This window comes from Neoarius graeffei, chromosome 10 (assembly GCF_027579695.1).
Source record: "Neoarius graeffei isolate fNeoGra1 chromosome 10, fNeoGra1.pri, whole genome shotgun sequence".
Classification (NCBI taxonomy): Eukaryota; Metazoa; Chordata; class Actinopteri; order Siluriformes; family Ariidae; genus Neoarius; species Neoarius graeffei.
In genome coordinates this window covers 38316352-38329391 of record NC_083578.1, presented here as the reverse complement: position 1 = coordinate 38329391, position 13040 = coordinate 38316352, and the positions used below count along the sequence as shown (strand labels likewise).

Below are 13040 nucleotides of genomic sequence, written 5' to 3'. Positions count from 1 at the left end.
TAATAATATTTAAACTTCGCCATTTTGCTGCCATTCCCACAGGACACCATTACAGCATAAGAAGGGAAAAATATACAGGAAAAAAGAAAATATAATTTTCACTCTGAGTGGGAATGGGGTGTGAGTGAGAGAGAGAGACACACACAACTGTGATGGATAATGTGATATTCCTACAGCCCTTGTGTACAAGTTTATTTGTGCTTGAGTGTGTACCTTGCATATCCGGCCTCGTAGAGGAACTGGGGAACCTGTGTGGTTTTGCCACTGCCAGTCTCTCCACATAACACCACACAATCATTCTCCTTCACTGCCTCCATGATCACCTGCTCCTCGGCCAACACTGGCAGCTTCAGCCGTGCCTCCTAACACACACACACACACAAAATAAATAAATAAATAAATAAATAGTGACAATGAACGAATGAATGAATGATGTAGGGCTCAGAAACAGAATTAAAAATAAGTTTGCTCTGAGCAACATGCTAGTTGCTTAATTGCCCCTTCCTATTAAAGGATAACTAAGCGTTTTCTCTCATTGTCAAATACAGCACAAGATTTTATGAATTTAATGCAACTTTAACATCCTGAGGTTTTATGAAAACACTTAAAGTAAGCTTACATTATCTCATGTCTTAACCCATGACCTAGATATGCTGTGCATCCTGTGCCACACAGTATGCATAAAATGATGCACTGAATGAAAGCACAAAAAAAAAAAAAAAAAAAAGTATGTGTGATGCTAATCCACAAACATTTTGATTTGGTGGTGGAGACTGGTAGGGTCATTTCATACCCCAGGCTGCAGGGATGTGGGTTCTAGTCACACCTGGTATTAACATGCATCCTGGGTGATCAGGCCACAGGTGGACAGCTCCAAGTACAGGTGTGAACGAGGTCAAATGCATCCTGAAGACGCATTGAGATCTGATCACTCAAATCACTTTCTTTTAGCAGTGTGTACGCAAATGTGTCCTGGTCAACACTGAAGGACCACCTTTAGTGGAGATGTTACAGCCTTCTGCGTTCCAGGGGGTGCTCCTGGGTCCTTCAGTCTCCCTGGATGCTTATTACCCAAAACTGTGTGCATGTTAGTAACAGAATACTAGTGCAACTCAATTAGAATATGATGAAATGGGTTTTTTTTTTCCATAATTTAAAAAAAAAGGTACTGACTGCAGAGTTGAATTCTGGGCAAAATGTTTTGTCTATAGCTGCTGGAGTTTCGAGATGTTGCGATACTGCACACACCGTGTACCCTATACGTGTTACTGTTTTGCAGAGATAAAACGTATCCTGCATTTTACGATTCCGAAAATTGCCGAAGCAGGACCAAGTGACCATCGTGGGGCGTTTGATCCATTTTAACCAAAACAAGTGGGCATGGGCAAACACTGGGGACTTCGCTCTCCTGTGAGCGGAAAAGAAAAGTCTGCCTAGTGAGTAACTGCAAGATAGAGCAAGGTTAGATGAGGTCATTTTTTTTTTTTTTTTTTAAACAGAAACTCATTCTAGCTAGGGCTTCGCTAGCTTAGTCAATGCATGGGCTTGACTCCACAGTCGCGAGCATGGCATTATGGGGCCTTTCACTTGACGTCATCATAACTGCAGATTTGTTTATACGGTCAAGCTTTTTGTTTGACAACGATTTCCACAAGTTTACACGAGTGATTGTCAGCCCAATTCAGTACATCTACAGATAAACTCGTAACTTCTACATCTTAAAAAATAAATTAATTAATTTAAAAAAAATAAGCCAGAGACCTCTAGTGCTTTTGGATGTAATAACAGACATGGAGTTCACCCCTTCCTGGCAAACCCAGAAAGATGAGAAAAATAGCAAGCTGCAATTAAACAGGAAGACTGAAACAAAATCCTGTATGTGTGGAGAACATTCTATATCAAGTTAGTGTGAAAGCTGTGCAATGTTAAAATGTAGATCTAGATGTGAGCTTCGGACGAGATATAAATTTTATTAGACCTAAAGCTTGGGTAGACTAACAGCATATTTGTCATGTAACATTTGTCATAACATAGACCTGGCTAAACACCATAAAATATGCTAGATCTAGGCCCTGGCTTGTTTATTACTATTAGAAGTCCACATTTGAGCTTACCTTTGTCATAATAAGGTATTTTTCTTTATCATGAATTTCCCATAACAATACAGCACAAAACCTGCATCAAAATATCGGTAGGCATCTGTACTTTCACATGTCTTTAGTATCTCCGGTGTATTTCAAAGTCCAAAATACTAAAAATAGTTCAGGATGTGGGCGGCACGATGGTGTAGTGGTTAGCGCTGTCGCCTCACAGCAAGAAGGTCCTGGGTTCGAGCCCCGTGGCCGGCGAGGGCCTTTCTGTGCAGAGTTTGCATGTTCTCCCCGTGTTCGCGTGGGTTTCCTCCGGGTGCTCCTGTTTCCCCCACAGTCCAAAGATATGCAGGTTAGGTTAACTGGTGACTCTAAATTGACCGTAGGTGTGAATGTGAATGGTTGTCTGTGTCTATGTGTCGGCCCTGTGATGACCTGGCGACTTGTCCAGGGTGTACCCCGCCTTTCGCCCGTAGTCAGCTGGGATAGGCTCCAGCTTGCCTGCGACCCTGTAGAACAGGATAAAGCGGCTAGAGATGATGAGATGAGATAAAAAATTGAAAATTTCAGACGACTTTACAGTCAACACTTTTAATTCAAAACAGTAAATTCATATATTCTATACTCATTACACAAAGTGAAACATGAAGCCTTTTTTGTTTTAGTTTTGATGATTATGGCTTATAGCTCATGAATCTCAGAAATCCAGTGTCACATTATTTGCATATTTCCCCAAGCTCAATTTACAGTACAGAAATGTCCAACTTCTGAAAAGTATGTTCATTTATACACTCAGTACTTGGTTGGGGCTCCTTTACCATGAATTACTGCATCAATGCGGTGTGGCATGGAGGCGATCTGCCTGAGGCACTGCTGAGGTGTTACTGAAGCCCAGGTTGCTTTGATAGCGGCCTTCAGCTCATCTGTATTTTCGGAGCAGGGTTTCTCGTCTTCCTCTTGACAATACTCCATAGATTCTCTGTGGGGTTCAGGTCAGGCAAGTTGCTGGCTGGCTAATCAAGCACAGTAATATCATGGTCAGCAAACCGTTTGGTAATAATTTTGGCACTGTGGGCAGGTGCCAAGTCCTGCTGGAAAAGGAACTTGGCATCTCCATAAAGCTTGTCAGCAGATGGAAGCATGAAGTGCTCTAAAATCTCCTGGAAAACAGCTCCGTTGACTTTGGACTTGATAAAACAATTATCTGACTCTGGCTTGCCAGGTTACAGTAGCTAATATTGGAATCAGATCAACCATTAAATTGGAGTCAGCTGTTTAAGTAGAAATAAGACTAATACATACATGTTATTTACCAGCTGGGAGGTCCGTATCATGAAATACCGTTACCGAGGTCTTGAAAGTACTGAGCGAGGCCCTCTGGGCCGAGGTCAGTATTTAAGGCCGAGGTCACGGTATTTCACCATACGGACCGACCTTAAGCTGGTAAATAATATATTTATTTTTTCTTTACCAAATTCTAACAGAAAACAAGAGCACCCAAAAGGGAAAACCGAGCCAAGCCGCCATTTTGAATCCTCATTCACGGCTGTAATGCAAATGGCTTCCTCCTCGGTATACAAGTGTACTTCCATGGCAGGAAAAAAAAAAACACTACATTTTGCCGTCTATGTAGTCCCCTATTTATACAAAATTGAGTCATTCAGGATTCAGCCATGTTTTTGCTCGGCATTAGCAACAGTTACAGGTTTTAGCTTTCTCCTGAAATGTTTTCTTTTATTATTTCTTCTTCCTCAGGGTAGTAAAACTCGCCTTCGCTGTGAACACTGTCGTTATCACTATCCATGATGTAAAGTTAATGCTATTCTCCTGAGAAATGCGAAAATAAATGTTGACAAAAATTGCTACCATGTTTTTTGTTGTTGTGAACGAGCAACTCACCAGAGGTCCGTATCCGTATTTAACTAAGGTTAAATGTGTTTTTTTTTTTTTTTTTTTTTGTGGTCCGGTTTCCATCAAATCCTGCACTCTGATTGGCTGGCGAGCGGGTCCGTATCCTACAGTACGGACCCGCTCGCCAGCCAATCAGAGTGCAGGATTTGATGGAAACCGGACCGCAAAAAAAGTAAACACATTTAACCTTAGTTTAACTGTGCCTATTTCCATCCCTGGTGTAAGCAAAACAGTTGGATTAAAAATTAATCTACTTAAGGAGTTTAAAAAAAATAATAATAATAATGTATTTGACTCTGAAATAGCAGTTAAGCATGATTGTTTATGGTTATGTTTTTATTGCCAGCAAAATACCTTTTTTTTTTTTGGTACCACAAACTGGTTTGGCGGTTCACAACGGTGGTATAAATAACTATTGCTGTAAAAATGAATGTATTAAGGCAGACATCTAATGCATCAGCACCATTTTGTCATGATGCTTTTAGCATATTTTCCTCATCTCATTATCTCTAGCCGCTTTATCCTGTTCTACAGGGTCGCAGGCAAGCTGGAGCCGTCGCAGGCAAGCTGGAGCCTATCCCAGCTGACTACGGGCGAAAGGCGGGGTACACCCTGGACAAGTCGCCAGGTCATCATAGGGCTGACACACAGACGCAGCATATTTTCCTTGTTTGGTTATTCAGTCCTTTCAGCCAGATTGGGTCTATTCTGCCTGGGCTTTGTAACCTGCTACAAAAGGAGACTAGTCTTTGAAATGGAGAGTACCGGATGCTGCTGATAATTATCCTGATGACGACAATTAGAAACTACTTAAATTTAAAAATGTTCTATATTTATTTAAAAATTTATTTAAAATATGTTCAATAGACCACACTGTAGGAAGTTAAGTAGTGCTAACCATGGAGCTTCTAATTATCAGATTAGCTAGACTGCATTTTGACAAAGAAAGTGCAAAGTGTGCTTGCTGAGCTGTAGCAGAGGGTCACCAACCGTAACTGGATCAGATACGAGACCTCACCCTCTAAAATCGGTTTTAAATGGCTGAGCTCACAGCGCAATTGTACCAATAGAGATCTTGCAGTCACGTGACCGGAAAGTACACAGCCGCCATCTTGTCGGTAAAAAACACCGCTGAATACTGCTGCACTCGTGTACAAAAGGGATAAATTTCAACCGACAGACTACACGGCTCATTTTTCTAATGAACAGATAACTAGATACATGTCTAAAATAAACGACCTACAGATTAGTGACCCTTATGGCTTACCGGACGTAGTTTTCACGACCGTGTCAGTGGATATGGAACTGCCAGCGGAATACCCACACGTGTACAATTACCTCATTAACTTTTCAGTGGTGAAGCACTACGTGCTTATAAATCTCTGGACAGTTATCTTTACAGAAATTCAGGATTTGTCAGCCGCCCTCAGATGTGGCATCTTGTAAACAAGAAAATAACAATCCTCATTGGACGGGTAAGTCACTTAAGTATTAAGGCCAATTTATGCTGACAACCCAGTCCTCGCAGACGGTGTCGCAGACAGTGTCTGCGTAGCCCCCCCACCTTCGCAGACGCTCCGCGCGCACCTCCCAAAAATTGTGACCACCGCAGAAGCCTCGCAGACAGCGCCGCAGACAAGAGGGCTCTGATTGGTCCACTCTACATCCGCTGTACACGCACTTCCGCTTCCCTACTTTCCCGGTTTGTTTTGTTTTCACGACCGGCATTTTTAAAAACATGAGCGAAGATGGAGCAGCATGAAGAGCAGTTGATTGAGGAAGTGAGGAAGTACGTACATCTATACGACTCCAGTTCTAGTCATTAAGTAACCGGAGGATAAACACTCGACTAACCACACCCACCAACTACTCCTAGCGACTTCGCGCCCCCTTGCGTTGTGCCGGTGAATAACATCGCGCACGCCTATTCCCCCGCTCAACAAAAAATTACAACTGTCTGCGAAAAGCTATCTGCGAAAGCCTTGTCACACGAGCATGCAGAGGCCTTTACTAGTACTGATACTAGATATATCAGTAGTATCTAGTATAGCACTGACCAGCCGATTATAGAATAAAATAGAATAAGGTAATTCCAGCTGTAATTCCAAATCGTCCGTCTTGTTTACCATGGATCTGGCGTTGGAGAGATAGAGGCTTGGCAGTGGAGATTTGAGTGGCTGTTTTCTGAGCTTAGTCAACAGGCCGGCTCTGCAGCCTCGCTTTTGCGTCCTCTCCCGACGCCGCCTCCTTTGCCTGCCAGACCCGATAACAATCCACGGAGACCCCGCTGGTCTCGCTGTCTCGTCCGGAATGTTGTGCATGCGATGGAAATCGCTACAAACCGTCATTTTCTGCTGGAAACCAATGTCCAGTAAGTCCATACGGTTGTAGTGGATATTGAAGTCCGGTACAGACAAACAACACGCAGAAATACACACAAAAAACAAACATGCACAGGTAGGGAGAGCTTGTAGCCGCAGCCGTTGTAGTAGAATTGTATATAGTAGGGTTTCCCAGAAGAAAAGGTAGAAGTAGAAGGAGGAAATATGGCATTTGACCGACAAGATGGCGTCTGTTACAATCTGGATCGGCTGTGACGTCACATGCAAGATCTCTATATAACAAACCATTAACATCAAACATGCTAACATCTGAACAAGCATGCTAACAGCTAACACAACACCATGCTAAGGTTAACACGTTACCATACTAACTGCTAACATGTTAACAACTAACATGCCAAGTTTAACATGTTAACATTCTATGGCAAATGAAAACTTTATATATACACATGCTAACAGGTAACGTATCATGCTAAAGCCAATATGCAAACATGCTATGATTAACTGCTAACGTACGGAGAGCTCACATGTTAACAACCAACATGTTAAGTGTTAAAATGTTAACATTCCAAGGCTAATATGCCAACAGAGAACACGCTAAAGGCCGACACACACAGGCGATTTTCCGTCGCAAGCGTATTGCAATTTTTGGACGCAAGTCTCCCCACTCGAGTGCATGTTATCTGTGACCAGTGGGTTATTTGGGGAAGGGGATGCAAGTTACATGGAAATCACATGACTACTTTGCAGGCTGGGATTGGCTTAGCCTTTGGAAGCGATCGCTTACTTATCGCAAAGACACGCACACGTGGCAATATCTCTGCAACAAGTCAGCGACTGGTGATTTTTTGTCACAGCTTTCAAGCATGTTTGATACCTGCAACTTGTCGCAAGCAGAAAAAAAAAAAAAAGAATAAAATGAAAATCGCCGTCGCAAATATCTGCACATGAAGCGATTTTTCGCTTGCGTCAAAAAGTTGCGCGACCAAACGACAAAAAATTGCCCGTGTGCACAGAGCTTAACATGCCAACAGTTCGCATGCTAACATGCTGAGGCTAATATGCTAACATTTCACATGTTAACATGCTGAAACTAGCCCTGTGATGACCTGGTGACTTATCCAGGGTGTACCCCGCCTTTCGCCCGTAGTCAGCTGGGACAGGCTGCAGCTTGCCTGCGACCCTGTAGAACAGGATAAAGCGGCTAGAGATAATGAGATGAGACATGCTGTAGCTAATATGCTAACAGCTAACATGTTAAAATTAGTGCTGTCAAGCGATTAAAATATTTAATCGCGATTAATGTCGCGACTGTCATAGTTAACTCACGATTAATCGCACATTTTTGTCACATGAAAAACTATTGTAATTCTCTTATCAGCATAAAAAAGTGAATGGGCTTGCTTTGTACCAATGTTTTGTTTTTTTTGATTGCAGAGCATAACACGTCGTCACAGCCACATGACATCCATAACTTCCATATTAGATGAGAAAACCAAGGGATGAAAAATAAAGTGCATATCACTGTGAAAATAAAAAAAAAATGTTTTATTTTACTCTTCATTAGTTTCTTTTGAAGAGAAGTATTTGCCATAAAAGAAGAAAAAAACATAAAAATAAAAACATTCATCATACGTTCAAAAACGTTCATCATAGTGTGGTACTGTATTATCTAATGCTCACTGCTTATAACTATACACCTACCCGGTGGAGATGAGCTGGGAAACTGAAGACTGAAGGAAAAGTATTGAAAAGTATTTTTCCAGTCTCACCTGTGAAAGGTAATCCCATGTGAACTCGTTTGGACGGTAAACCTGTTGGCACAGTTAAACGCAGCGCGCGACAAGCCTCAGCAGGAACTACGGGTGACTCGCAGGGCCAAATTAGAATTTGCGTTAACGGCACTATTTTTTTTAATCGCGTTAAATTGAGATCGCGTTAACGCGTTATTATCGCGTTAACTTTGACAGCACTAGTTAAAATTAAAACTAATATGCCAATAGATAACATACTAACACGCCAACAGCTCGCATGCTAACATGCTGAAGCTAATATGCTAACAGCTAGCATGCTAATGACAAACATGCACGTGTGCATGCGTACACCAGTATTCCTAATAAAGTGGCCATTGAGTTCAAGTTGATTTGTTGTCAATGTCTCTTATTAACAAATCTTTGCCAAACGCATTATCAGCTATGGGGGAATGGAATGATGACTCAATCAAACCTCAAATAATTGGCAGCAATGGAGGGGGAAAAAAAGGAATGGATGAAAAGTAAGACAAAGACGAGTGCGGGTCAGACCCGATATCATGTGTGTGATGGAGGAGTTGACCTGAGGTGCCATATGAAGTTTGGTGGATGTGTGGTGAAGTCTTACTGAGCAAAACTCCATTTCATTTGAATGGGGCTAAAAATCAATGGAAGCCTATAGAGGGTAAAAAGGGATGCACATAAACCAAGGAAAAGACAAGTGCAGGTCTCAGATGAAGGGATGGATATGTGCAGGGACTTGGCCTAATGCATCATGTGAAGTTTCATGAACTTTGGTCACTCAGTTTAAAAAAAAAAAAAACCTGATGGCGAGTGAAAGTTTTTCCTCCCGAAACTCCATTCATTTTCAATGGGGCCAAAAATCAATGAAAAAGTGAATGGAGGAAAAAGGGATGAGTGAAAAGAAAGGAAAAGATGAGTGCAGGTCCAAACGAATTGCATGCATGTGTTGGGGGAGTTGGCCTGAGGTATCACATAAGGTTTGGTGCATCTCCGATGAAGCGTGTCCGAGCAGGACAATTTGATTTGTGAGCCCTATTCATTCTCTCTATGGGGGGGGACGACAAGAACGAGAGAACTGGTGCGTTCGAAGCTTTTTTTTTGATTGCTTCGCGTTGCTTTGTGCAGCAAGAACACTAATTTATTAGAAAATCATATATACAGCGGATACAAAGTCTAAACATGACTGTCCAAATGGCAGGTTTGTGTGATGTAAAAAGGAAAAGTAACGCTCCAAGGCAGAACTTGGTCCACCCTAAGGACAGAATACCAAGACACAAACAGGATAACGTAGTGTACGCAATTCAGTGTGGTGAGGAACGCACAGACCTGTACATTGGGGAAACGAAAACAACCGCTTCACAAGTGCATAGCTCAACACAGGAGAGCCGGTTCCTCAGGCCAGGACTCTGCAGTCTGTCTTCATCTCAATAACAAAGGACACTCATTTCAAGACTGCAAGGTACCGTACCGTATGCATTCTAGCCAGAGAAGACCGGTAGTTTGAAAGAGGAGTAAAAGAAGCCATCTTTGTCAACCTGGAACAACCATCACTGAACAGAGGAGGTGGTCTGAGACACCACTTATCAGCCACCTACAATGCAGTCCTTGGCACGAAGACTTTTCAAAGACTTTTTCCTACCTGGATCTCTGGCAGTCTGTCCACAGGAATGAACACAGCTGGCTGACAGTCATTTTTCTTGTGCACAACTGGTTTTTCATCTTCCTTTTTCTCCTTTACTTCCTCCACTTTCGTTTCTGCCTCCTCTTCTTGGTCCTCCTTTACGACAGGTGCTGCTTTTTCTGAAACCTCATCTCCTTCCTCATCCCCCTCTTCCTCAGAAGAAGAGTCCAACATGCTGCTTGTCTCCTCCTTAGAAGAGTCTGGTTCTTCGCTTTCATCGTCCTCCAATTTTCTCTTCCTTTTCACACCACTAAGACTGCTGATTTTGACTGGTGGTGAACCATCATCCATACCTTCAACATGAATTCTTCACATACATACAACCCCTATTAAATTGTATCCAGGACTGTATCCACACAGAACAGTACTAATGAAAATATATAAATAGCTTGAAAACATGTACTTACTCTTTAGCTTGATAAAGTTTGTCTCCAATGCCCAGTTTGGAGGTTGTGTACAACAGCTTCAGTTCAGATTCTGGCAGCTGAACTTCTGCCAATTTATCCAAGATCTCTGCTCGCTGCAAAAAGATAGATAGAGAGAGAAGGAAAGAAAGAGCACAGTGGGCATAATAAATAAATGCATTTGTGGGTAAATTATATGGATCTGTGATGCCCGCATATTTCAGCTTTTGGATGTAACATGATCTGCTGGTATAATTTCGAAAGAAAGAAAGAAAGAAAGAAAGAAAGAAAGAAAGAAAGAAAGAAAGAAAGAAAGAAAGAAAGAAAGAAAGAAAGAAAGAAAGAAAGAAAGAAAGAAAGAAAGAAAGAAAGAAAGAAAGAAAGAAAGAAAGAAAGAAAGAAAGAAAGAAAGAAAGAAAGAAAGAAAGAAAGAAAGAAAGAAAGAAAGAAAGAAAGAAAGAAAGAAAGAAAGAAAGAAAGAAAGAAAGAAAGAAAGAAAGAAAGAAAGAAAGAAAGAAAGAAAGAAAGAAAGAAAGAAAGAAAGAAAGAAAGAAAGAAAGAAAGAAAGAAAGAAAGAAAGAAAGAAAGAAAGAAAGAAAGAAAGAAAGAAAGAAAGAAAGAAAGAAAGAAAGAAAGAAAGAAAGAAAGAAAGAAAGAAAGAAAGAAAGAAAGAAAGAAAGAAAGAAAGAAAGAAAGAAAGAAAGAAAGAAAGAAAGAAAGAAAGAAAAGCCATGGCCTAAAAGGTTAGAGAAGCAGCTTTGGGACCACAAGGTTGATTCCCTGGACCAGCAGAAATGGGTGAAGTACCCTTGAGCAAGGCACCTAACCCCCAATTGCTCCCCGGGCTGCTTTCAGCATGTTGTGCGTTGTTCTGGATAAGAGCATCTGCTAAATGCCTGTAATACAATGCATGTTTAGATTACTTATATACATATATAGCTCTAGAAAAAAATTAAGAGACCACTTCAATTTTTTTCTTAAATCAGCATCTCCATGTATGGCAGTCATTTCTTTCCAGTGTCTGTGCTGGAATTCCAGCACAAGTGCACCTCAATTTAACCTAATCAGTACCTCATTAAGTATCACCTGAACCAAATCTTATTTAACGAGGAAAGGTATTTGTGACAGCAGGGGCGTGGTCAAGCGCCGGTCTGTGACAGGAGGGCGGAGTCAGGGAAGGTAAGTGGCAGAATCACTACACCTGACGGCAATTAACCTGTGTTTGTGTGTGTCTTCCCAGTGACCGCGCCCTATTTAGGGAGGGAGAGCGAGAGCAGAGGAGCTCATCCCCGAACTAGACGCCGGTTGTGTGCATGTCTGTCTGTTTGGCGTTCAGATTGTTCACTGAAAAAAGTGTGGCAATAAAGCCTATTTTGAACCTGATCTCTGTCCTGCTGTCCTCTGTGCTCCACCCACGCATACTGAGCTGTCACAGTGGTGCCGAAACCCAGGAGAATTGGAGCGCAGCAGCCGATCAGCCCCATGGGGTCCTCCCCATTCACTGACCTGGTCCACGCCCTCGCCACGGCCCAGCAAAGCCAGCACCAGGCGCTAGTCACCCTCCGAAAGGAACAAGAACAGCGCTTCGAGGCCCTGGTGCTGGCCCAGCAAGAAGATCGAGAGGCGTTCCGGCACCTCCTCGCGTCGGCGGGGTCCACCAGCGCTCCCACCGCGGGCCCGTCCCCCCTCACCCTAACCAAGATGGGTCCGCAGAACGACCCCGAGGCATTTATCACGCTCTTCGAGCAAGTAGCAGAGGCCTCGAAGTGGCCGATGGAGCAGCGCGCCTCCTCCCCCTGCTAACAGGAGAGGCGCAGCTGGCCACGCTACAGCTCCCCACCCCGGAGCAGCAGCGCCAGCGCTTCCACGCTTTGCGCTTGGAGGAAGTCGGCCGGCCGTTCGCGTTTGGCCAGCAACTCCGGGATGCCTGCTGGCGGTGGCTGAGGTGCCCTCCCGTTTCTCCCTTCTGTGTCTGTCTCCCCCCCCAGGTGAGTGAGCCCCAGAACACCGGTGCAGAGAGGAAGCCCGGGCCAGTTTGCTGGCGCTGCGGGAAACCGGGCCACCTCCAACAGCAGTGCATGGTAATGGAGGTGGGCGCAGTGGTTCAGATCCCCGACACGCCAGGAGCCCGCCCTCGATCGGGCCAGAGCATATCGCATACCGGCGAGTATTCAAGGGGATACATATCAGGCGTTGGTGGATTCTGGTTGTAATCAGACCTCAATTCACCAAAGCCTGGTGCAAAACGAGGCACTGGGGGGAGCACAGGGGGTGAAGGTGTTGTGTGCGCACGGGGACGTTCACAGCTACCCTTTGGTGTTGGTCCACATTTTTTTCCGAGGGGAAAAATTTATAGTGAAGGCAGCGGTTAATCCTCGCCTTACCCACTCTTTAATTTTGGGGACTGACTGGCCGGGATTTCGGGATTTAATGACACACTTAGTAAAGAGTGGGTCCTGCCATTTAACAGGGGTAGGTCCCGATATCGCTTTGGCAGGAGCAGCTGTCACAGAGCCGTCTACGTCATCTCCGCGTCAGAGTGAGGAGCCGCCGGCCCCTCCTCTCTCTGTTGGGGAATCCTTCGCGGATTTCCCATTAGAGCAATCGCGAGACGAGACTCTGAGGCATGCGTTTGACCAAGTGAGAGTAATCGATGGTCAAACGCTCCAGCTGAACGCCACCCCCGCCCTTCCCCTACTTTGCGATTATGAAGGATAGGTTATAGCAAGTGACGCAGGACACTCAAACTAAAGAGCGAGTAACGCAACTTTTAATTCCAAAGAGCCGCCGGGAATTGGTATTCCAGGCGGCTCACTTTAATCCCATGGCTGGACACT

At 43.6% G+C, this 13040-nt stretch overlaps 1 protein-coding gene across 2 annotated transcripts in view; it reads right to left on the bottom strand.

Annotated features, from left to right (window-relative positions):
• dhx37 (DEAH (Asp-Glu-Ala-His) box polypeptide 37) overlaps positions 1-13040 on the bottom strand; it is a 115727-nt gene that overhangs the window by 92969 nt on the left and 9718 nt on the right. For both annotated transcript variants that reach the window (XM_060931775.1, XM_060931776.1), the window contains 3 exons: positions 10207-10319; positions 9758-10106; positions 214-362 (listed from right to left, as the gene is read on the bottom strand). In XM_060931775.1, the coding sequence (XP_060787758.1) occupies positions 214-362; positions 9758-10106; positions 10207-10319 (611 nt within the window). The remainder of the gene's footprint in view (positions 1-213; positions 363-9757; positions 10107-10206; positions 10320-13040) is intronic.